A 26,280-nucleotide genomic window follows, 5' to 3' on the forward strand; every position below is an offset into this window, starting at 1 on the left:
TAGTAATGACAGTTTCTGACATTTTTTGGCCTTTGTAGTTTTAAAATAGACTTTTTCTTTCTTGTTGGAACTTTGTGGTATGGGAGTGTCCTTAATATGAGGAGAGAGATCATTTGTAGAAAAATAACACTATCTGGTACAAAATATAGTTAACGAATATAAGTAATGACTAGGGAATCGATATATTGTAAGGATGCTTTATAGTCACTTTTAGACAATGTTTATCAATGGCATAACGCACTTGACAATGACTTGGTGAGATTGGTCAATGAGTGTTTAAATGAAGCAACCAGCCCAGCTGCTGCACTGGGCCTCTGACCCAGCAACTAGGCTGCATGGGCCACATTGGTTTTGCCACACAGAGGTCTTATTTGGTTTGCAATAGAGATATATGGTCTTCATGTCTTTATAGGTAAGCCAGGCTTCTTTTATATAAAATAGCTTAGTCAATAATATGCAAATAGATTTTCTGATTAAAATGGGGGAGCTCCATATCGATCCAGGAGCATGGCCACCATAACAGCTTCCCAGCTCTCAAATGGAAAGGAAGCAGAACAGATATTATGTTGTACCAGGACACTATGGGCCCACCTACAGGTCACGGTGTATTTAGCTCCCAGAACAAAAGGCCAAAAGAACAAAGGAAAGAAGGTGAATTGAGGTGTGTGTGTAGAAACTTACATATGCTTCTGTTCCACTCCCTTAACTGAAACTTTCTCCACAACACCGAGAAAAGGAAAGAAGCTGCTGGAGAAACAATGGGCTTTGGTTCATTGGTTCTCGGCTTCTAGGTTTTGAATGGATGCCATCAGCAATCCCTAAATCTGTAGCTGCTCTGTAGTCTGCACCAGCTCTCTGTCACTGTGACTGTTTTGGCAGGCACTCTGGTGACTTTGGCCAGGATGCAAAGCCAGAGTGACACTGGAGGTCAGGCCTGAGTTGGGGAGTACGCTGGCAGCCCGCTTGTTGTCCTCAGTGCTGTCTGGTCACACAACCCCAAATAAGAAAACAAATGCTGTGTCATTTTATCACAAACACTTCAGATTTATTGCCACAGTTATTGAATATATTTCCCCTTCTGTTGAGAAAACTTGTTTGACTTGAAGAAGCCTTCTAGTGAATGTGAACGGGAAAGGCACAGTTCCACTGGGGTTAAGGAGGGTTGTGTGAAAAACACAACTCTGCTTGGCTTAGAAAATCTCTTAAATCAAGAAAGATGGGTTTTCAAGATTCTCTTGTGGTGTATTGTACTACTTTCTTTTTTTCACTCTGGGTTAAAAAAGCATTTACAGCCTATTAAATTAAACTAAAATACCCACTTTTCCTTATTGTATAGCTTTTTTTTTGTAAAGTACAGTGACGAAGCACAGACAATAATGATCAAAACACTGGCTTCAAATGGGATTTCGTTTGCAATTTTTAATTAAGCAATCCGTGCAAATATATATTTTTTTCTTCAACATGAGGAGGAAAAAAACCGGTCACACTTGGGTGCCAGGTGTTAAAAACAGAAAATGCGTTCTTATCGCAACCAGATTTCAAAGCAGTGGAGAGCGGAGGCAGTGCCCGGGCCCTCAGTATTCCTCAGGATTGCTTGATTGCAAGTCTCGCAAATATGAGTCAATTATGTTAGGAGGTACGCCTTGCAAGAGGAGCCTGCAGAAGGAAAGTCCACCTGAAGGGGACAAAAGGGAAAAGGCAAAGTCAGAACCGTCTATGTGAAAATCACTGAGATAATACTTCTGGGCTAGCTGCCTGGGAATGTGACTAATTATGTTCCAGCTGGTTACAAAGATTTATTCAGTCCCTACTTGGAAATCTATTTCTGGGTGTAGTACATTTAGAATTTAAATCACTTGACATCTAGAAGAAAAGGCAAGTTCTAGCCAGCCCCATAGAAATCCTTTGTCTCCTACTCTTACTCAATTTTAGTTTAAATTCCTAACTGCTTGGAAAGTATTCATTGCACTTGGAGAGGTTTTGGGATTCTCTATAGATGATTTAAGTGCTCGGATTGAATGGCAAAATAAATGCATACATGCTATGAATCCGTGGAAAGAACTGTTTCCAGTTGGCTAATGTTCTTTTAAAAAGCACAAAGAGTTCTGACTCAAGCACATTGGAGAAGAATAAAGGGACTATTCCTTTAACTACTCGTACATTGTCAAAAGTGAAAAAAATTGGAAATATTTTGCTAACAATAGTAAAACCTATCCAATACCTTCTGAAGGCCAGAGAAATACCTACTAATTTCATACTTACCTTTCATGTTTCTGAATTACATTAAAAAAAAATAAAAGTACCTTTCATGAGAGAACCCATGAAACCGTAACAATTCACGGCCCTTTAGAGAAGTACTGAACTACTTGCTAATAAATTCACGACCAGACAAAAACAGCATGCCATTGGAGCATTCTTAAAAACTTCTTTAATGCAAATTTGGAAAAGTCATTCTCCTTTTTAAAAAAAGATTTCAAGTCACATATTGGTAGAAATGATGCCACTTATGTACATGTCCATTCCTTGATGCAAAGAGGTCAGGATGCTTGGGTATCACGCATTTTCATCTACATTAAATGGTTTAATTCATGCTCTACTGCATTCAACAACTTGCTTCATGTCAATAGGAGATTATTGTGCTGAGTAAGTACTAGCTGTTAATTTTAAGATACTGAAATACAAATAAAAACTATGAAGTTAGATATTTTAAAGTCTATTTTCATTGGATTACATAATGAAAATCATGCCATACTCCACAAGCTTTGTATGGCTTATGACAGTCATAAGCTTCATATGCCAAAACCATATGAAAGCTTACCTTAGATGGTAATATACATTCAAAAATCCTTACTGTGCTACAACTAAGGAAAAGGGAGAGAGAAAGAGAGAGAGAGAGAGAGAAATTGTAAGCATTAATAAAGTGCTAAAACCAAAGTTGAGTACTTGTTGGATGAAATTATGGTCGCAATTATGATGAGATGATTTCATTAATCCTTAGTCATGTGAAAGATGTAGGAACATAGAAGCGCATGGAATGAAGGGCAGGGATCCAGTCACTTCAAAAGGATCATTAATATGTAAAACATTTATTAATATTCACAACCACTTTGCCTAAATCGGTGGCAAAGCTCATTTGATTGTACAGTGAATATTTATGGTAAGAGCTTCCAAAGCATTAGCTTAAAAAAAAAAAAACCTACAACATATATATATAGTGTTTTTCAACAAAAGAAAAACATTGATGATAGACAAAGAATTAGTGCACATATATATATGTTGAAATTCTAAAAGGCAAAATTATCAAGTAGATATATTAGACTAGTGTGTTCCATAATGTGTATTCTAAAATAATTACATATGACTAGTCTAAGTAAACCAAAGGCTTAAACAAACAGACTAGAAAGTGACTCTATATATAATCTACAAAACTTTTAAGAAAAAGCCCTACTTCCTTCCTCTTTTGAAAGCTGACCTTACTTCTGGGAATTCAGAGAGCAAATATTGTAAACTCAGGCACAGCTCTGCCTGCGTCATTAGAGTTTATATCAGTTTGCTTACCTTGCCCCAAAGAACTCCTTAATCCACTCTACCGAATGGGGAGAATCATACATATACTACGGGACTCCCTTAATGCTTAATACATTTACAAATGGGACCTAGAATTTTCTCTCCTTTTAAGTTCATGAATATATGAAGTAACTTTGGTCCCATGAAAATATCTAATATGTCCAACAGATAAATGGGTTACAGATTTCCTACTGGTGAATCGATAGAATACAGACATTCTATTGGAAAATCTAACATGTGAAAGTGTCTAAATATTGGATCTATTTTTACTTGTGACCTCTCCCTATAAAAAACTCTTGGAACACATTCTCTACAGCTTAGCAATTTAAAAACATTCGGTTTTCTGAATTTCAACATGAACCTAAGGAAACTACACTGGAAGCTATCTTAGAGGAAGATTATCTTTACAGATGAAGAATGAAAATATTAAAGAAATGCCATTGGTTCCCAGGTTTTGATAGTCTTATGCCTAAAATGAGCTATCTTCAAATGTAGCTTTCTGGCTTTATTTGTGGGGATCTTTCCTATGGTACTTAGTTTTCTGACAGAACTTAGCTCCTGCATTGATATCCTTGAATATCCTTGAATAATTTGGCCTTCCTTGTTCATGGCATAAATGCTGTATGCCATGAGCTGCTAAAAAATATAATTAAAAGCAAATGAAGAAAGTCAAGCTTTACATGCAAAGTGCGATTTCATGTAAGAGGAATGGAACAGAAAGTAGAGATATCCAGTGGGATATGAATTTTTAAAACCTGTTGCTGCCCCGCCAGGAACAGTGGTTGTCCAGGGGTAATTACTCCTTGATATATCACTGTAGAATTAGAATATTTGTACCAGTATTTATTTGTTCTCCATTGACATTCTTACCTTTATTTTTCACAGCTTAACTTGATTCAAGTCACCTATTATCAGATAACAATCTGATGATAAACAATCTTGGCTTTACTTTTAGAACCAAAAGCTTTTACCAATAATATATTACAATTGATATCTTACTATAAACTTATATACTAGAATGCATTATTTATATTATTAAGTTCAATTACCATCTAATTCACTATGAAATTACTATAAAGAATATATCATCTAATCGCATAACATTATCTTTTATGGAGGACCCCAAATGTTGAACCACTTATGAAATTGTCATTTTATATCATTAGCAACATTCAGTTATTTTCCCAATACACAGGAGTTGTACTAGACTTTTGTTTTTTTGGATGCTGAAACATAAGTACCAACAATACCTTGGAATTAATAAGGCTAGGAGTTTAGAAGCCAGATGTATTTGCAACTGTGACTATAATCTGCATTTAAAGCTAATTAAAACTAAAAAGTAACATTTAAATTTGTAAGCACTATCTCAAGAGTAAGGTTTGAAATTTTCTAAGAATATTATATTTTACATTTGAGAGAAAAACATGAAAAAAATTTTGCTCTCAGTTACGAATCTACTATACTGTATTACCTCAGAACTTATAGAAGTCATATGAAAAAATACTATTTTTTAAAAGTTACAAAGGAAATATTTTTCAGTAAGTTTCTTTATTACTTTATACTAAATTTAGGACTAAAAACTTTTTTTTACACAAATATCTTAAGCATTTACTATGTATTTTTTTCTAAAAATATTTACAAGATTATCTTTTTGACTTTAAGATCATAAATTTTTAAAAACTTTTAATATTTATGTTTTCCATTACCATTTAGTTCCCTTCTGCTTCCCTCCCCTCAGCAATCACCACGCTGTTGCCCATGTTCATGAGCTCATTTCACTTTGGCTCAATCCCTCCACCTCGTACCCTGGCCCCAACACTAGCTGTCATCTGCTCTCCATCTTTGAGTTCGTCTCTGCTTTGCTTGTTAGTTCAGTTTTGTTCATTGGATTCCACATATGAGTGAAATCATACAGTATTTGTCTTTCTATTGTAACTTCTTCATTACAGAAAGGTAGCAAAAAGACTTTGGTTACCACCGAAAGGACAATGCAATACAGTAAGAAAGAGAGAAAAGACATTAGAACCGTGTCACCTATTGTCTCATGGTGCCCCAAAGTAGGTTTTGATTGTCAAGAATAAAACTTCAGTATAAAAATTATACTTAACATGAAAATCAATTAAGGTAACAGGTTATGCTGAAACTTTTCTACCACATCAATCCTTATGTGTTTTCTTGATTTACTTTGGTTGAAAACTAGTAAAAATGAAATGCAGACCTGTAAATGGAAGTTCTCAAGTGAGATGTTTTAAAAGGAATTGGTTAAAGTATGTGGATACTATATTCTACATGTGTAATATTCTACACTAAATTAGCAAGCTTACCCATAAGTATTGAAAGTTTCACAAATAAACTAATTAAAAATAGTCTAAATTTCTATCATTAGGTAAGTTTTTGCATCTATTATGTAGATGAACTACATCACCAAAATAATACCGTCTCAACTTCATTTATTTGTATCATGCTGCGCACATACCAGCATTCCACTATAATCAATATTTCTTTAGATATAAGAATTGTAAGAGATAAAAATAAGACTACCTAAAAAACCAAATAACCTTCAAAAATAAATCAAGAGTGAATGCAAGATGTAAAAACATTTTCTCTCCCCAAATTCTCTTCCCCCTTCCTCATCCACCCCAGAACATTTTGGCAAACAATCTGGATTTTGCAGTAAGGATAATAATTAAAGGATTTTCTATTATTTATACTATACCCAAGATCTTGGTTGTCATACCTTTCACCTCCAGTTTGCATTCGACCTCAGCTGTCCCAAGGTCATTGACTGCTTTGCAGCAGTAAGTGCCTCCATCATAAGGGCTGGGCTTGCGAATCTCCAGCGTGCAGACCCCTTGGTTGCTGAACATCCTGTATCTTGGGTCATCGACAATAGCAACTTTGTTTTTCATCCAGGTTATTTTAGGCTGAAGTTAATATTGAAGTAAATTAGGTCAAAACATATCTGTAGTTAGCACATTAATAGGCCATCAGAGCCAGTGATAGAATTTTAAATCATGGCTTAGAAAGAAACACATCTAAGAAGAATCCACATCCACTTGAACACTGTTTCTCTCAAGTTAAATTCTAATTAGAGTTTGGCAAGAGGGCAATGAGTAGTTCTGAAGAAGCAACCCAGATTTGTTCCCAGGACGGCTCTGGGGCTATCTTCCCAAATGGATTCAGTCACATTTCAATTCCATCTGCAGGTCCATGAGGTTAATCTACCGAAGAGACTCTATATTGCTGAGCATTTTTCAGAGAATCCCCATAAAGTGTCATAACCATCTAATATTCTTCACTTCCTTGTCCTGACTCTCTTTTCTAATTATTTATGGGCTGCTTATGCCTCCTCACCAATTAATCTGCCGATAACCGATTAATGTTATCATCATCAGTGGTAATGGATCTTCTCCAACCAGATAATTCAGATCTATCATAACCCAGTCACCCAGGGAGTTGACTCCATTCTCCTTGACCCCTGAACTATATCTGACATCATTGACCTTCCACTCCTTTTTCATATTGTCTTCTCCTCCCTTATGAAAATGCACACCCTCCCCATTCCCTCTTCTACCTCTCACATGATTTTGCCTTTCTCAGACCCTAGAGATGGCCCTTCTCTTTGTTCGTCATACTGTTCTCTTCTTACAGCCTTTCAAGTGGAAGCATTCATAAAGGCTCAGGCATTGGTCCTTGGCTTTTCGCTCGCTACCCTCTTTCCTCAACGACAGACTTTTCTAGAGCTTTGGCTCTAAGAGGTGGAACATAGTTCTCCCATGCCTGGGGACTCCTAAACTAAGAGTCACAGCCCTAGCCTTTGTCCTAAGCTCCAGTGAACCTCTTCTCTGTCTACTTGTCATTCCTATGTGGATGTACCAACATCACTTCCAATTAAACATGAATTCATCCTTCATCCTCAGTTTGACTTCTCTCTGACTTTCCTATTTCTGTCCATAGTATATGTGGGAAAATACCATTGCTTGCAATTTTTCAAACTCTAAGCCTCCTTCCCTCAGTGCCACCAGGGGATAGATAAATATCTCTATGGGCAACATTCATTAATTTGTTGTTCTTTTCAAATGCCAACGACATGAAACCTTACAAACTTTCTAACTCTCTTCTGTCAGATGTGATTTCTCCCTTCCCAGTATTCTGTACCCTTAATACACCACATTTTAAATTCTGCCTTGCATTTTAGTTTCATCATTTGCTTTAATCTATTGTAGAAAACTTGATGAATCAATATTCCCACCCAATTTTTCAGGGGAAACAATGTTACTTCCATCTCCTCACCTCTCAGTTCTTTTTAAAAGAGGTGGTTTGTTTTTTCCTTAGAAGGTATCCCTTATTTATTAAAGAAATATAAACATTTTTTACTACTACATTTAAATAAGGTACTTAATGTTCCACCAACACCACCCCCCGATCCTAGAATAGGACACAAATAGCACCTGGAGGGTCAGTTTATATTACTACTTATATTTATAACGTGGCACATACAACAGAGAGAATTCGGGGTTAATTCTTAAGTTTAACTAATGTGAATTCAAAAAGTACAACATGGTACCTTAGGATTTCCCCTCACACTGCAGTTCAGAGTGGCATTGTAACCAGCGATGGCGTACGTGTTAACCAAAGGCTGAGTAATCATGGGCGCCTCTGTGAAATCGAAGTCTTCATACACTGGATTTTTGTAGACTTTACCTTAAAAACAAACATTAGAAATATACAAATTGGCTTGAGACTATATTATTCTTGGCATACTTTACTCACCACTAAAACTCCCCTGAACTTAGAAAAACATGTAAAAACGTCAGTGAATACCACACGGCATTCATTCTGGAGGGTACAGATGTACAGCCGATTCCATGTAGGACAGAGTGGTCATATGAAACTGAAACGAGTATTTAGAAGAAATGGATGTTGGAGTGTTTTGATCAACGGTGCATTTTAATGGGAAAGCAATGAGGAAGAGCTTTAAGGGGAGGGGTTTATAAGGAAATGAAGTGATAGGCATGAAACTCAGCTTCACCCTTTTCATGGGTCTCATGTATAGCTACATTGAAGGTGTCCAAGAATATAAGGAAATCAAGCTCAAGAAGTCACTGTCTATTTTTCCCTATCCCTACGATTCTAGCCACTGAATACACTTACAGCCCAGAAGCTGGAATGAATTACAGCTTGTATGTTTAAAAAAATGCAATAATAATATAATTTTCCTCTAAAAATTTTACTTTTAAAATTACTATTTACGTGGCAATTTTTACATAATTTTAAAGTGTTTATCATTTTCCTATTCCCTTTCCCCACATCTCTGCTTTTTTTCAGTCTCCTCTAGTCACTGAAAACCAAGATTTCTAGATGTCCAGTGTTACACTGTGATTTATAATATGAAATATACATTTGGTCTTCATCTCCGTTTCTGGCACAGAGCTCCTAAAACCCTTAGAATTTCCTAAGCAAGGAGGGCTATAAAAGTATCTTTTGTTATATTAATAAGGTGGCTTTTGACCCCACCCAGGGAATGGTTGCCAGGGGAACCAACCTTGTGATTAGTGGGTGGAACTTTTAGCCCCTCCCCCAGGCCTCCAAGGAGGAGAGGGGCTGGCGATATAATCAGTCCTGGGTGTGCAATGCAGCCTCCCTACAACCCAGGAGGGCGCATTTGCAGAGCTTCTGGATTGGTGAACACTTGGAGATTCTCGGAGGGCTCTGAAAGTGTGGCAACTCTGTGCCCCTCCCCCATGCTTGGCCTATGCCCCTCTTCCACCTGGAAGGTCCTGAGTTATAATCTTTTATATTAAACCAGTGATTCAGTAGATAGAATGTTTCTCTGAGTTTTGTGAGCTATTCTAGGAAACTAATCAAACCTGAGGAGGACGTCATTGGAACCTCTGGTATATAGCCTGTTGGAAGCACAGGTGACAACCTGGACTTACAATTGGCATCTGAAGTGGGAGGTGGGGACATTCCTGTGAGACTGAGCCCATAACCCCTGGGGTCTGATGCTATCTCTGGGCAGACCGTGTCAGGATAGATTTGAATTGGAGGATGTCCAGCTGGTGTCTCAGGATTGTTAGGTGCTGTGGGGGAAACTCCCCAAACCCCCACACACTGAAATTGGGTCCAAAACCCCTTTCACCAGCCCACTACCAGCTCACCATCCTTGGCAATCACAGCGCTCTCTTTGGTCATTGTTGCATTCTCACTGAGGCCACACATGTTTTCAGCAAAGACCCGGAAGTAATACTCATTTCCTATGACCAGTTCAGTAATGGTGGCATTGGTTCGGTGATAATGCTCAATGACAGTGAACCATTCCTGAAAGAAAAAAAAATTTGAGGGAAATCATCTAGAAATACACAACTGTTCCAACTGGTGATTAGAATAAATAACAGGGATGTTTCATTCACCAAAAGAAAAATAACACTAATTTTTATATTGAGAGTAATAATGATATACTCAAGTATAAATTAATTATCAAGTATTAAACAAAGGTATGTTGTTATTACTGCCCTTACCAATCCTCCTCCCTTGTTCTAGTAACCTGATGAAATTTCATAATCTATGTTTTACTGCTATCCACTGGTATAACTGTCTAAAGACTTCTTATCAATATCATTCAGTAAGATGTCTTACTCATCTAATGAGAGTGGAAAATGACTATATGCCACGGTGTGTCCAAACATTCATCTATTTCTTCATTCACTTACAGGCAGGGCAGTAGTAGAGTATAGTGGCTGGATTGTGATTCAGGAAAATCAACACTTTAATATTTAAAATCTGGTGATCTTGAGCAAGCCATTTACACTTTCAGAGCCTCAGTGTCCTCATCTATAAAATATGGGTGATAATTCCTACTCCAACCAGGTTGCCTTTTGAACATTCTAAGCTCCTTCCCTTCTCAGGACCTTTGCATATGCCGCTCCCTTTAGAATCTTTCTCTTCTAACTAGTGTCCTTTTGTCCATGCTATTGAACATTTGTTATACAAAGAGAAAGAGTTGCATGGGTGTAAATCTGAATTGGAATGCAGAGTAGGTAAATATTTGTTGAACAAGTAAATTTATTAAGTTCCACTGAGCATTGCATCAGGTGCTTTATATATTTTTTAGCTTCATGGTAACCAAGCAAAGTAAGTGTTTGTGAACTGACATTACCGATGAGGAATAGAGATCGAAGAGGTTAAGTGACTATCCAGGTACACATGGTCTTAAGTGGCAAAGCTGGGACTCAGATTGGGCTCTCTGTGGCTCCAAAGGCCTTACCCTTTCTGCTAGGTCACTTCACTCCCCCATGGCCCCCGTGGGTTCCTCACGAGAGAGGACCTCACGCTTGCCCCTCTCCTTCTGGTGCAGTGTGATGCTGCTGCCGCTGCAGAACCAGAGAAAGCCAGCCCTTACCATGCTCTTCTTGTCAGCCTTCTGGATCGTGTAGCCTGTGATGGCCGCGTTTCCATCATCCTTCGGTGGCGTCCATGACAGGGCAACATTCTCTCCCCAGACATCCTCAATCTTCACAAGCTGGGGTGGACCCGGACGGTCTACAGGGCAAATTCATGCATAACCGGGCGGTCACTTTCCCTCCCAACCTTTATGTTGCAGCAGGAGGGTTATTTTAAAATGTCCCTACCTCCCTGCCTGTCTACCCACATTTCTTTCACCATTCTTAGGCTTCAGAGAAATGGAATGCACTCTGGTTAAGTTTATCTGGGAACTCTTGACTTTCACTTTCACGGGAAAAAGAGACTTTGAAAAGAAAACTGAAATGCAATCTCAAACCTTATTAACCACCCCTCCAGGGGCAGCCTGCTGGCATTGAATTGCAAGGCTACCCTGCCTAGCTGGGAATGCAAGCTGATGCTGGACCTGACATTTAGAGCCCCCTGGGCTGAGCAGCTCTGCTTTTGGTGAAAGGCACTGAGCCCCCAGCCTGGGAGTGGGTTTCTCTGCTGCTCCCAAAAGGCACTTGAAGAGGCATGAGGGAAACACGTTATTATCACTCTTTCAACTCTCCCTCCAAGATTTATTTGTATTTATCAAGTGTTTCCATTTTATGTAAGTAAAGTACACTAATGAGGAAATAAAATCCTTCCTCAGTTTATTTCCTGTGACCTCTGACCTTCCAGTAAATTTCAGTAACATTCAGGAAGACCAAAGAGTCAAGAAAACTAAGTCTTGAATGGGAAGCCCCCCAAAATCAAATCATACACAGAAGGGCAAGAAAGGACAATAATTATACAGGGTGTGGCAAAAATATGTTTACAGTTGTTTGTATGGAAAATAATACTAGAATAAAATAATACTAGAATAAACTGTTTTGCATACTCACAAATGTAAACCTACTCTTGTCCTACCCTATATTATATATTCCCATAGTACTTTTTAATTTTTTCAGAGACTTTCACATCTATTATCTTTCTCAGTGCAAGCATCACCCTTTCTGCCCTGAAATATTTCTTCAGGCATTCTATTAAAATGCAATTTTAATTATTTTCATAGGAAATGTAAAATGTGAGACTAAAAAGAACAAACTGTGGTGTGCTTTAAGGTAAGACTTTTCTCTCTTTTAAAAACAATTTAACAAGCAGCCTTTACAGGCTCGGTTGGTGGAACCACAGAGATATTCCTCCCTTCTTTTCCACTATTATCAACAACAAGTTCCTACAACCACAGTTTTTTATCTCTTGTTTTCACCAAGCTGTCCTACAGTCCAGCTTCCCAGCTGTGCCCCAGGTCAACTTCGTCTTCAAAGTTCACATTGACTCTTCAAATACTTGCTCCCTAACAGTAAGTGGCTTTGGTAAATTCTTAGTCATAGCAGATACATACATTTGGAGCTAATAAAATAATTGAAATAATAATATTACCATTTACTGAACACTCTCAGTGTACAAGGGATATACCAGGCACTCACAATTACCTGGTAATATAACTATAGGGCTAAGTAGAAAAATAGAATGTCCTTTGTGTTTCAGAAGACAGGCTCTTCAGAGACTTCCATGGGATTCCATTAGAATGGAGCCAGGTCAGAATCAGGAAGGTTTAGCCAGAAGGAAAATAAAAGCTTAGTTTGAAGGGTGTGAACTTTCCCCCAAAGGAAGGCTTGTTTCAGGAAGTTACCCTTTTGGTGAGAAAACTTCTAGTTTCAGCAAATTTGCTGAAATATAATTGTAAAGAATGGCTAGAAACAAGGCTTCTTTTAGCTCTGTTCTTAAATTTATTCTTGACGTTGCAAAAAGTGTAACAGTTCAAGTGAGAGAGGTCCATCCACAAGAAATTGCCCTTGTATACCCCTAACTGAACAGAAGAAAGAACTAACCTTACTAATTATTTAGACAGGTAAGTACCTAATGAGCCCTGCAGGATCAGCCAATTCAGTGTTTAACTGCTTAAGTTTGTTTTGGCACACCTTCCTTCCATTTAATAAAAATTTCTTCTTTCTCCATTAAAATTTTATTAATAGCAAATTTTAAGTGTAGCAGACAGATGTTAAACTATGTCTAGAATCTACAATGTTTTCTATGCAAGAATTCAACACAGGAAATAGCTTTATCCTTGAGGAGTTGAGAAACAGTAAAAGAGAACTGGATTGTAAAACAATACATATATTAATTTTCTTTAACAAAGATACCCCACATCTCCCATGGCTAGTCCTTTTAGCCAGTGAAAAACTGTTCTGAAATGCAAACAAATCTTACTAATGTATCTGTTGTTTAAAAAATCCTTAAACAAGAATTTTATGCCAAGCCAGCTTATCACACATCTTTACTTGACGCTTTAATGACAAGGACAATTAGTCCCAATACTGCCTTGACAGAACGTTCTAATTCCTTCTTCCAAACCTACCAACAATCTGGATGTCAATCGATGCATTTTCCACAAATTTTTCCACCTTGACTTGCAGATCGTATTTCCCTGAGTGGCTTCTCTCTGCTTTTCTAATAAATATGATTGTGTCAGTCTCCGAGTTGCGAATGTTGATTTGGTTCTTATCAATTTCTGCACCATCCTTCTTCCAAGTTAGTTCTGGTCTTGGTTTTCCCTAGAAAGAGAGATGGAAAAAGGCGAGGGGGAGAGAAATCAGCTTGTCTCAAGACTTTTTCTCATAACTACAAAAAATAAAAAATGACAGTGGCTTACCCTAGACCAGGCCAGAAGGGAAAACAGCCTGGTGGGGAGCAACTAGAGCAGCAACAGTAATAACACTTGCTGCCTTGATTGCATTCTGTGTACAAGGCACCACGTTATGTGCATGAAGTTCATTATTTCCTGTCATCTTCCTATCAAGATAGTATCATTATCCTCATTTTTGGGATAAGGAGTTAAATGACTTGTCCAAGGCCTTGCATCTAAGTAAGTGCTACAATCAGGTTTTACAGACGGGTGTCTTCAGCTCCAAAGCCCGCACAACACGGCGTAATGTCTAAGAGTACGGGCTCTGGGACCCTGGAATCTATATTTGGGTCCTGACTCCACACACTATATAGCTGTGTGACCTTGGGCAAGTTATTATACTAAAACTCTCAGTGCCACAGTTTCTCAATTTGTAAAACAAGGACAAGCATAGTACCTACCTCACAGTGGTTATGAAGATTGAAGTCCTTAGAAAGCATCTGCATACTACGTGTTTTTATTAATATCTAAGTGTTAATGATTATTACTCCACTTTGCTGCTCATTTCAGACTTGCCTATAATTCTTTCTCTTTTCTAGCTGCTGAAATTATTCTTTAAGAGACTTTGAGAAATTATAATCTCACCCGTGGACATGGGTTTCAGACTATATTACAAAGGAACTTCCTGGGATTCCTGAGCACGCAGGCTCGCCCCACAGGTGGGAACCAAGCATTAATTCAGTCCGTCAGGTAAGGCGCAGCCTTCCTACTGGCTCCTGGTGTGGCTTTGTCAATGGGTTATGATAAAGAATGTGAGAGACACACGCCAAACCTCTGCCCACAGAGAGAGCTTAAAGAATGGTTAGGGGTGCTCAGCCTCACACATGGGAAACAGAGAACGATATTGTTAACATAACAAAAAAAGCAGTTCCAGGTCTTATTTCCTTAAATGTACAATTTGCTATTAGCTACGGGGCGGGGCGGGGGGGGGGGGCGGGGGATTGAGTTCTCTAATAACATACGGAGTGGAAAAAAGCACTGGATTCAGTGTTAGGAGACAGAGAGCCTGCTCTTGGCACTACCATTTACTTGCTGTGTGACCCGGTCAAGTTACTTAACTTCTCTGACCATCAGCTTCTTCCCTTCTCAAGTGGGGATAAGGAAATCTGCCCCTCCTGCCTTGCAGTGGTTTTTTCCCAAATTAAATGAGAAAATGTTCCTGAGACCTCTAGTGGTTACACAGATATACAAACATGGCACGGTCTTGTCACCCCCTTCCTGGCAGCTAAGCAGCTCCTGGGATGCCTTACCTATGAGGTCCCTGTTCTCATACTCTTTCCTCACTCAGACCCGGTGACAGAAATGAAATGCACAGACCCCCAAGATCTGGGAACTGGGATGAGCCCTAGTGGTAGAAACGATTCAGCAGCCCCACTCCAGGGCTGGGGCTGGGTCCCAAGGGCCTGCCTTGTCCCAGCTCCTGGTTTTATTTGATGCTGTGGGAGGACAGAAGTGGGAGGACCCTCGCCAAGTCATCGCCTTCTCCCCTACTGTTACATTTGCATCCTCCTTGGCTTTCATTCTGATTTCATACACTGTTTGTAGAGAGGGTAACTGCCTCTTCCAAGGTGGGGGCCCTGAGTTCAATGAGGGTGGCCTGAATTGACTGTCCAGTTAGTTTGTTTTCATGGGGGCTCTTAGTTTGAATGAACTCATATGTATGTGTTCAAATGCATACAGAGACCTAAAATCTAATTCTAAGGCTGTGCTCTCTGATATCATAGCTACATGTGGCTATTTAAACTAGAATTAGCTATAATTAAGGAAAATTTAAATTCATGCTAGTTCCTAGTTGCGCATTTCAAGTGTTCAACAGCTACGTTTGGATGATAGTTACCATACTGGACAGTGCATATATAGGACATTTCTAGCATCATGGAAAGTTCCATTAAACAGTGCTGTCAGGAGGCCAAAAGGAGTCAAATGAGCAAGGGTGTGGGGGGCAGCATGTGCGTCCGTTTGTCTGTGTGTGTATGAGACCAAAACTAATTACTGCAGGCAAAGCCTGGTTATTCATACAAACAACAAATTCTTCCCCTGGAGCAATCATTTATCAATGGTTACATGTTTCAGTTAGTGACAAGGGGACATCAAATTTTAGCTATCCCCTTATTGGAATTTACTTTAGTGTGGGGTAATTGTGGGAAGTAAGCACATGCTGTTTCCCTGACGGTTAGCCTGAGAACTTCGTTTCAAATGAAGGTTAGTCTTGCAGATGTATAGGAGCAGAAAGAAACGTGAAGCATTTCTTGTTTTGGCATGTCCTCGATGTTTCCTCCTGCCTTGCTGTAGTCCCAGAGCTTCAGATCTCACTTGGGTCATGAAGAAAGAAAATCTACGGCAGTTTTATAGATTTCTCCTTGGCAGCAGGAAATTATTACCCCCCAGTGCTCCTCCCTTATTTACCCATCTCCCTGGGAGGAAATGCACATCAATACTACAGCATCTCCTTCTTCTTCTTAAACACCCCAGCTCTGAACGAGAAAATGAGCAGCCCCTGAATTATTACCTGGAAAGGTATAACCAGGTTGACAGCTTCTCCAACTCTGCGGATATAGGTTTGCTTCAGATGCCTTGGGATGCGGATCTTTGGAGGCTCTGAGTGAGAGTAGAATAGCACGATTTTGTGGTCAGTATGGTGCGCGGGACACAGCCGAACGTCAGCATACAGACATGATGCCCACGGGCGCCTCTTGTGCTGGTGCCTCTGCAGTACAGCTTACATGTGTCACTAAGAGCTTACATACAATAGCTTCAGTCCCAAATGTTTTATTCAAAGACATATTTTTAATAGTTTAACACAATAAAATTTATCCTTGACCTCTTTGATTTTACTGCAACTTCCTATTTTTATTGTTGTTATAAGCCTAAAGCAACTTTATAGAAAAACACCAAATTATCTCTTGGGACCTTGTATATATTTTTCATAGTTTCCAACAGTGAGTATATTCTCCAACGAACAATCCATTAGAGGACTACAGATACCACATTAGTTGGCCAGAATGCCCATTCTTTCTTCCATTCTTTTTTTTTTTTTTTACCAGAAAACAAAAAGTTTCAGTACTGAGCCCTTGCTATTTGAGATGGTTCTGTTGGAGTTTTATAGTAGCTTTCTCCCTGTGACTCTGATGAAGTACAGAACTGGGGACCCTAGCCTGCTAGGTATTAATGTCCATTAATTCAACACCATGCAGACACTAGAACCAGGTGCTGCAGACCGATCAGGAGCAGGGAGCCAAAGGCTCACAGGCTCACAGAAATGACACAGGCCTCACTGCTTGAGTGCTCTTGTGTGACAGACACGGGGCTAACTACTTTTCATGAAGGGACCCATTTAAACCTCTTAGCACCTTAGGCGCTAAGGTACTGCTTTTACTTTATGGTAAGAGAAGAGGAGCATAGGAGTTTAAGCAACTTGCTCTTGGTGACACAGTCAGGCTGAGGACCCAGGGTCATCCCTGAGTGCTACGCTCGGCTTGGAAGCAGAGACTGCAGAGTCAGATCCCCGCGCAGACATGTAGTAGATCTATCTGGTCTCAGGCTCCTGTTCTGTCAAGTCAGGATGATACCAGCATCTACCTTATAGGACTGTTGTGAGGATTAAACAATGTTATTCATGTAAGGTATTTAGCGTAATGGTCAAGAATAGTGAGTGCTCAATACACTTTGAGAGATGATGATGATGATGATGGTGATGACAATGACGAGGACCAAATGTTGGGATTGAAAGAGAACCTGAAGTTCCTCTTACTCCCTAACTTTAAATACAAGGAAGGCAAGACTGTGTAAGGTTCTGCCGCAAACTGAACCATCATCATAATAAAAGCTAACACGTATTTAGGGCTTATTATGTGGCAAGCCCTCTGTGAAGCAAACAGCATGGATGAACTTATTTAATTCTCACACCTCTTGATGTGGTAAATACTGTTATTATCTCTGTTGTGCAGATGTAGAAATTAAGGCTCAGAAGGATCAAGAATGGAAACAGGATTCAACTCACACAGACCCTCGCCAGAATCTAAAAATGTGCAGGCTTCATGCTTTCTTCCATCCCTCCCTCCATCCCCTAACTCGCTCCCCGAAGGCTTCCGGCAGTCACACCATAGGCCGTGGCAGAGCAGGACCCAGACCCAGATATCCAGGGCCACCCCCTGTCCAATGCTCTTTCCCCTGGAGCAGCAGTTCTCAAACTTTTGGTGTTAGCCCCCTATCACCCACCTAAACCTTATCAAGGATCCCCCAAAACACTTTTGCTTACATGGGCTATGTCTATCAATATTTACCAATTTATAAGTTAAAACGGAGAAATTGGGGGTGGCTCTGCCAGGGAGCGCGCCTGTGCCTTTCCCCGCCCCCGCCCTCATCCCCAGGTTTCCTTGCCTCTCCCTCCTACGCTCCCAAGGCCCAGCTTTTGCTCTGTAACCTGTTTCCTGAGTCCAGTTCTTTGATGATTCACTTCTTCTCCCTCTGTGACTTTCTAAATAAACTCTCTTATAGTTTGAAAAAATAAAACAGAAATTTTGAATATTTAATTAGGTATTCATTTAAAAATAATAACATAAATAACATTTTTATGGAAACACCATATTTTACATTAACAATAATTAGTGATACAAGTGGCATTATTTTATGTTTGTCAAATCTCTTTAATGCCTGATTTAATGGAGACAGTTGGACTCTCATATTTGTTTCTGTCTTCAATCTGTTGCAATCTATTGTACGGGTTGAAGAGTATGAAGAAAATCTGCCTTCATAAAGACAGGAAGAATATATATTTTAATAAACTTTTCAGGCCATTGCGAATATTCCTCTTTGCTTCTACACTGAAACATGATACATTATATTTTCTTAAAAGCTGCAATGTGGAATCTGAAACCATTTCAGTGAACTTTTCCTATTCTGTTACATTAAAGTCCATTGGTCTATCTTGCATTTTGAATGTAACTTTTACCTATGCATGATTTTTTTTAACGTGCATTGGTCATTTGAAAAATACTGTTTCACTGAATTATGGCAGATCTTCCAAATGTGAACACATTACATTATTCAATAAATACAAAATAACATATGTTAATATGAATACATATTTCATCAGAGAAGTTTTTAGGCATGGAAGAGATGTCAAGTTGATGGTGGATACGATTTTTCCAAAATTCTAAGTTTTCTTAAAAGCTCATTTTTTTCATTGACATGCTGACAACAAATACTACAAATTGTTTTCTTTGAAGTGACAGTCTCATGCTATTCATTTTCTAGAAAATGTCTGCCAGATGACCAAATCTAAGTAGACATTGTCACACAGTCATTCTTTCAAGTAAAGGTGGAATTTCATGAAAAAAATGACTAGTTCAGCCCCTAACTCAGTGGCCCCAGGGCTCTTCCCAGAGACAACCATCATACTTCAGTACTTTGCATTTCGTTGTCACGGAGTATAGAAGAAAATATGTACTCAAGCACCAAGATTTCATAACATTTAATAATTTCTATGCCACACCCAGAACGCTCCAAGGCAAAACTGGCTCTTTTATGTTAACGGCAAGTGCATGGTGACGAGGAAGGTAAGAACGACCAACAGTCTGGTGGCAATGACTTGATCTGTGCTAAGACAGCACTGCTCCTGGACCATCAGAACAGATGTCAAACACTGTGTTCATAGTCTATGACAACAGCTTCGACCTTGCAGACCCACCTGAGACATGTTGCTACTGTGGGAATTCTTTGTCCTGCTGCATCCTCTCTTGCTCTCTCTCTCCCCTCCCCCACCAAAGTCAATGGTGAGGAACTCCATGAGGATAACTAACGGGTCTTCCTACCGAGTTATAAAACCTGGGCTGACCTCCCTACTGCCTGAAAAGAGCTGTTTTGTTCTTTTTAACTCCCAGGAAGTGTTAATACAATATTCAAGGAGTGACAAGGAAATAGGAAGGTTGGGAGAAGAAAGGGGTTTAAAAAATAAAAGTAAGTAATGTGAAAAGGAGATGAAATTGTGGAAGGATTGCCACCTACCTATGATCTCCTTCACAAGAATGGGCTGAGAGTAGTACTTGGGCTCACTGGCACCGGCTGCATTCACAGCCTTCACGCGCACAAAGATCTTTGCGTCTGTGGGCAGACCTGTGATGGTGAACTTGGTCTTGTCAATCAGATCCGTGTTTGCGACTATCCATTCCTCAGCTAAAATCCGCAAAAGAAAAAGAAGGCAAATGTTGTTTAGTGAAAGAAATCATCCTAATGGTACAGTTGAATCCAAACAAGTATTTTACTCATAATTAAATCATTTGGCCTGGATTCAGACGATATGCATGGGTGGGCATTTTTCATACTTAAATGAAAAAATGGCCTATACTGGCTAAACATAAATAACAGGAAGAAGGACAATCAGATCCTGCTATTTCTGAAAAACTCTATTCAGGATACTAGGGTCTCCTGCATAATAGTAACTGTCCCTAAGAATTTGGCAGTAGTTTTATTCCAATTCAGTTTTATAATGAAGGATGTAACAACGATATTTAGGCATCCAAATACATTAAAGTTCAGAAAAACAGGAAAATGTTCTGAATGAGAGACATCGACCTTTACAGATACGTAATCTCTCTGTTTTATCTTGAGATGCTAATATGAGCATAAGGAATCTGACCCTGGTCCCATTTATGAAGAAAATAAGCATATATCCACCAAAAGTGGAAACAGCTCAGGAGCTGAGCCCTCCTTATAAGAAGTTGGCACAGTTCTTTTACCTTAATCAAACATTCTGATTTTTTAAAAAAGTTTTTCATAACTTTATCTACAACATCAAGAGAATTTAAATTCAGCATCCAGGGCTAATAAATATTTCAGCTTCAAAAAGTTTGTATTCATTATGCCCACAGAAAAAAAAAGAAGGCTTAGATCCCACAATATTAAATTACTGCTCCCCCTCGCCCCCCTCCATCTCTATGGACTTCTTTTGTGTGTATGGAGAGTGGGTGTACTTCATGCTCGGTCATGGGACATTCCCAGAAACTTTATCATAGAGTAAGAAAGCATGAGAGCTTTCAGAGAATACTTTACCTGACAGATCATACGCAGCCTCCCCATTTTCATCAGACTGTTTTGCTGATGTACCTTTGAGAATCCGTCATTAAAATTAATTAAAGACACCCACTTTCACACCAGAAGAATATTGTATCAGTAGTCAGCATTCTCTGTTAGTAAAGTATGCAAAAGTATGCAAAGATATTTGTCTTCAGAGCAGTGACGGAAGAAACCAAACACGTTAGAAGGGGGGGAATTCCTCAGGAGAGGCACAGCCTGCTCTGTTCAGACTGTGGTTTTTGTCCTGAGGCACCTGCCACAGAGAAGAGGAGGAGAAAGGAGGCTGGGACACCTCCAGCTGTGGGAGCAAGAGGTAGAGAAGAACAAGCAAGACCCTGAAGAGAAAGGAGGGGCAGGCCCTGGACCCCACAGGGGAGCAGCACACAGAGGAACAGTCCACCTGCCTCCTTCCCCAGCCACCCCAGGATGGGAGGGTCCTCTGAGTCCCCAGGGAACGAGTGCTCCCAGGGTGGGGCTCTTGCATCGGTCTGGCAGTGAGGGCACTCGTAATAAAGCCAGCCCTGTCTTACCAGGGCTCTGGTTCTCAAAGGAAATGGAAACTGCCCCAGCAGCTGAGGAGGCAGCCCCTGGTTGCCAGGCAACAAGCTCTGGGTCAAGAAAACTATTGAGCCTGTGGGTCCTTGCATTCTACAAGAGTGGAGGAAATGTTGCTCGCTCACAGGGTGGTCATGGGCATATCCCATGGCTTGGGATGATGACTTTCTGGGTATCAGGGGAGTTGGGACTGCACTGGCCCCTGTGGAACTTTCTCTTCGGTCTTATTCCAACTTTCCTAGGAGTAGCAGGGTGAAGGAGCAGGAAGCCAGAATGTCCTGGTGGCTGGGAGGGCATGTGGCTAATAAAAATTACTTACGACTTTGAAAAAGAGATACATCTTAAGCCAATGGTTGGTTTGGGAGCTACTGTGTTGGTATTTTCATAGTCAAGAGGCAGTTGATGAGAAAGTGAAATCAGGAGACAGAATACGTGCACGGAAGAGGAAAGAACTAGTAAAGAAGAAAATTTCAAGAGAAAACAGACGAAACAAGATCAGAGGGGAACAGAAAAATGCCGATCCCTTCACACTGGAACCACTTTAACTGAGGGAAACAAAGAGAAGAAGGAGCTAGAGTGAAGGAAGAAAACAAAGAGTAAAACGCTGCAGGCATTAAAGAAAAAACAAAACAAACCCAAAAACTAGAGAGAGGCAGAGTCAAAACCAACACACCATCTTATAAAAGAAAGAGTTCTCTTACAGAATAAAACCTGACATATTGAAAAGCATTAAGCACTACAGAAAATTAGTCTGGAGGACAACAGCCATTAAAAGAGAATGAAGAGTAGATCAGCCACATCAAGGAAGTGAGAAAAGATTGCAAGAAGAAAGATATACACGTTCCATAGAAAGCTAAGTCCAAAACGTTATGTGGCAAAAAATATACATAATAATGACTGTGTACATGTATATATGTATATGTGTATATACATATATATCTACACAGACCACACACAAAATCATGTAAAATACACTTCGTTGTATTTTATCTAAGGTGGGTAACATCAAAATGACAGCCATGTATCATTTTGTTGTATCTTCTTACTTTTTAAACCTATCAGAAAGAAAAGAGTAAAGAATTTGCTCTGTTTCATACATACACAAAAGTTTTGTGGTCAACAGCCACAATACATCTAAGATTGGGAAATTCTGCTGGCTGGGAGATATAAATAACAGAGTGAAGTGCTCCTACATTTTTGAAAAGGTTGGGGGAGGGGAATGGAACGGGAATAAATCATATTCTGAAGTGCTCAAGAATTTACCTGTTGCCTTAGTGACACTGCCCCCCTCCCATGCTGGGATAAGTCTGGGAACTTTCTTATAATGCCCTCACTGGTTTTGGTTAGTGGCTTTCTAAGCCCTGGAAAGATAAGCATAGTGCTCTGTGAGCGCAGCGCCTGTAAAGGGAACTGAGTGTTGTTACCAGGATGCTCCAAGCCCCGCCCCCTTATTCCCTCCTGACCAACCCTGGTCATTTCCACAGGTGCCCCAATCAGGGGATGGGGATTTCTTTCTCAGCAGCTTTCTCATCATAAGAAGTTTCTTCTTTATTGAGGTTTTTCCTCCAGGGGCAGTACCTTTGTGTTCACACTACTGATTTCCCAAATGTGCTCTGTGGTTTCTCTTTCCTTCACGTAATATCCATATTAAAGTCTGGGGTCCAGAGAATTTTCTTTGAGGTTACATTTTGGCTCATCATTTGTGGAGCTATGAACATGCTTCCCTGTGGGAGGCATGTGGGATTTACCTACCATCATTTAGAATGGAGCCCGAGTCAAGAGCTGGGGCAGTTTGATTTACACATTTTGAAATCATGACAGGTAGGAAATCAAAAACACAAAGGGCTTTCAGTGACTTTCATTTTGTTTTTGGTTTTAGGTACACTCTGGCACTCTAGCCCATATTTTCTTGAGTCACTCTCTTTTTCTACTAATCAGCAATTGTTTTCCTGTTTCTCTTCTGCTCCAAAATGTAAATGATTAAATTTTTATGTAACCAACCCCTGAGAGAAGTTACTGCCACACGTGGAACCCACTTCTTACTCCACGTGGTGTTTAATGGTGTTTCCCTTAAACACTGAAACGTTGTCCTTACTTTTTCTTCTTCTTTCTTCCCCTTTATGAAGGCAGGGGATGATTGCCAGATAGCCAAACATGTAGTTTCTCTTTATTCTCCAAAACAGGCAGCCCTTTTGATAGCTGACCTCTGCTCAGGATAGGGTTTAAAATTTCCAACTTGCTTCATGCTAACTAGACTTTTATTTTGCTTTGGAACAATTTAATTCCACCCATTCAAGAACTGGAAGTCCCTGAAGTATTGTCAGTGCCCCCTTCCTCCTATGTCTTAGATCAATTTGTGCTGTCCAATTGGGCAGCCTACGTAGGATGGTTCTGACATCTCAATGTGTTAGCCTCAAGTATCAAAGAAGAGCTACATTTTTTATCCTTCTTAAAGGATGACCTTTGGCTTGCTGTCATTTTTAGTAGGAAGGAGATGAATTCCCAAGAGAGAGAAACGAAAGACAAAGGGATCATATCTCACCTAGTGATGATGATATTCATTTTAACGAGTTGTACTTACTTCCTTCAAAGCAATACTCTAGCACATAGCCATCTAAACCTGCTGCACCAATCTGGTCTGGGGGCCGCCACTTCATCGTGACAGTGGTGTCGGTTACAGAGTCAACAGCCAGAAGTGTAGGAGGGCTGGTTACAGCTTCAAGGATAAAAGAGATAGAAAAAAGCAGAAATTATTAACTACAGAGTTATGGCAATAAAATGAGCTAGGATACAAAAAAAGATACACACAGAAGACCCACATCTTAATAAAACTCAATGAAGACTCCTTCAGCATATGCTGTGTGTAAAGCAAAGATCTGCCGGACATGGAGTAATTTATAAATGCTGCCACCCGTTCCTTCCACTTTGGGAGCTTCGTGTGGGAGTCTGGGAGGCCCAAGGAAGTTGGAAAAAGTCAAAGTTTGGGATCTTATGATCTAGAGTAAATTTCCCATAACTCTCTAATTTTAAAGTACAAACTCTTATACTAAATCTTTCTATTGAAAAAACAACTTCACTACCATAAAATAGCAAAGACCTGTTATCTTCTGTTTGTCTTTCTAAACCGACTTTGTGGTTCAATAGATAGCACTTAAGATATGATTGTAAAGCAAAGATTAATTTTCAAGTGTGCTTTGCTGACTGAATCTCAATCTGTTTTAGTTACTGGGTTGACACCAAAGTGCAGGGTGATGGCTTCAAAAGGACAAATGGAGAGTGATCATCTGTCAGTGTGTTCAGCAACATGTTCTTAGTGGGGAGAAGAACCAGAACTACCCACAGCTGTCATTGGAATTCTGGTAATGAACTCAAGGGCCAATATCATGAAGACATTCAACTCTACCGAATTTCTTAGGCAGAGACTGACTCTTTACTACATCCAGACTCCTGCCCACCCACCACTCTAGGAAGCTTCCCGGTCTGCTCTAGTTGGAAGTTGGAAGGAAGCAGTCATAATCTAGGACAACGATTCCCATGACAAAGACACATCTCTTCTGACTCACCCAACGGAACAAACGGCTTGGAGGGCATACTGGGCTTGGAGATGCCGATGGCATTGACCGCAAAGATACGGACCTCATAGGCCACGCCTTCTATCATTTTTTTGGGCTCAAAAGTTGTTTCTTTGCAGAGCTCGAAATTCAACCTCATCCACCTGGAACTTTGTTTCTTTTTCCTCTCAATGAAGTATCCTGAAGGTGATATAAAATAGAAACTTGGGTTTTTTCCCTTGGTCTCCAAAATTATACTTTGTCAGATATTAGGGATTCTTAAATTTTTCAATACTCTCAGCATTCTAAGTCAAAGAGTCATGCATGTATGTATTTTTAAAGCACTTTATTTCATCAGTTGTTTGAGAGAGATTATGGGGACTATAAATATTAACATCACAGGAGAAATAAAAATAATAGGACTAGAAAAAATTAAAATTTTACTAAGAAGCAAAGAGAAAAATAGATCACAGATATGTAGGTCATACCCTTATCTAGTAGGTGTAGTTGAGCAATGGATTTACCTCTGGATCCCAGAAATGTATGAATGAAAATGACCAATTTTGTGAATTTCATAATTAGTAAATAGAAGTTTTTGTTCCACATGGAAGTAGAATTCTTCTAAGTATTTAACTCTAGAAGACATTTTTCCATAGACGTAATTCTATGGAACTAGACATATACTGACTAGAATGATGTAAAGTTAGCCTCAGAGTATTTCAATATAATTCATTATTATGTTGAATATAAATGTCAACCACAAGAGAGAATGAGCAATCAGATAATATTCATCAGAGGTATTAAAACCTCGAGTACTTATACAGCATCCCAAAATACAGTATTTCACTTTGATTAGATACATAAAGATAGTATAATAAATTTTCTCCTAAATGCCTTTTTTTAAAATATACTCTTACTAACATGTGCATAGAGGATACCAACTCTAGTGGCAACTTCACAGACTGACGAACACGCAGTTACCTAAGATTGGGGACCCGCCATCATAGACAGGAGGCTCCCAGTTCATGATGCACCAGTCATCTCCCACATCTGTCACATTCGGTGCCACCGGAGGATCAGGGATGTCTGTGGGGGGAAAAAAAAGAGTAAAATAAGAAAGAGCACATGCAAAGATAAATGTCATTTGGAAAACACTTTTTTTGGTGATAATGACAGGAGCAATGTTATTTCTGAGTACTTTTGCATGTTTACTGAAATGCACTTAGTAACTAATTTGGGTAAAAACCCATGCTTCACAGGAGATAAGAAAAGATGAACCACCCTGGTCAGGTAGCTCAGTTGGTTAGAGTGTTGTCCCATATGCCAAGGTTGCGGGTTCAATCCCTGGTCAGGGCACAT

General features: G+C 39.6%; 1 protein-coding gene across 3 annotated transcripts in view; it reads right to left on the minus strand.

Annotated features, from left to right (window-relative positions):
- Positions 1–1,404: 1,404 nt before the first annotated feature.
- Positions 1,405–26,280, minus strand: part of MYBPC1 (myosin binding protein C1) — an 80,246-nt gene continuing 55,370 nt past the window's right edge. The window contains exons 20-32 of one of the 3 annotated variants that reach the window (XM_054574635.1): positions 25,903–26,007; positions 24,934–25,122; positions 23,952–24,086; positions 19,748–19,915; positions 16,251–16,339; positions 13,415–13,610; positions 10,970–11,109; positions 9,729–9,888; positions 8,135–8,271; positions 6,305–6,491; positions 4,323–4,381; positions 2,819–2,861; positions 1,405–1,675 (exon numbers count right to left, since the gene is read on the minus strand). In XM_054574635.1, the coding sequence (XP_054430610.1) occupies positions 2,856–2,861; positions 4,323–4,381; positions 6,305–6,491; positions 8,135–8,271; positions 9,729–9,888; positions 10,970–11,109; positions 13,415–13,610; positions 16,251–16,339; positions 19,748–19,915; positions 23,952–24,086; positions 24,934–25,122; positions 25,903–26,007 (1,571 nt within the window). In that variant the 3' untranslated portion in view covers positions 1,405–1,675; positions 2,819–2,855. Of the gene's footprint in view, positions 1,676–2,818; positions 2,862–3,443; positions 4,382–6,304; positions 6,492–8,134; positions 8,272–9,728; positions 9,889–10,969; positions 11,110–13,414; positions 13,611–16,250; positions 16,340–19,747; positions 19,916–23,951; positions 24,087–24,933; positions 25,123–25,902; positions 26,008–26,280 lie in introns of those variants that run through there. The other 2 variants (XM_054574636.1, XM_054574634.1) reach the window with 2 other exon arrangements.

This window comes from Pteronotus mesoamericanus, unplaced genomic scaffold (assembly GCF_021234165.1).
Source record: "Pteronotus mesoamericanus isolate MK-2021 breed Mesoamerican mustached bat unplaced genomic scaffold, CSHL_Meso_final contig_263, whole genome shotgun sequence".
Taxonomy (NCBI): domain Eukaryota; kingdom Metazoa; phylum Chordata; class Mammalia; order Chiroptera; family Mormoopidae; genus Pteronotus; species Pteronotus mesoamericanus.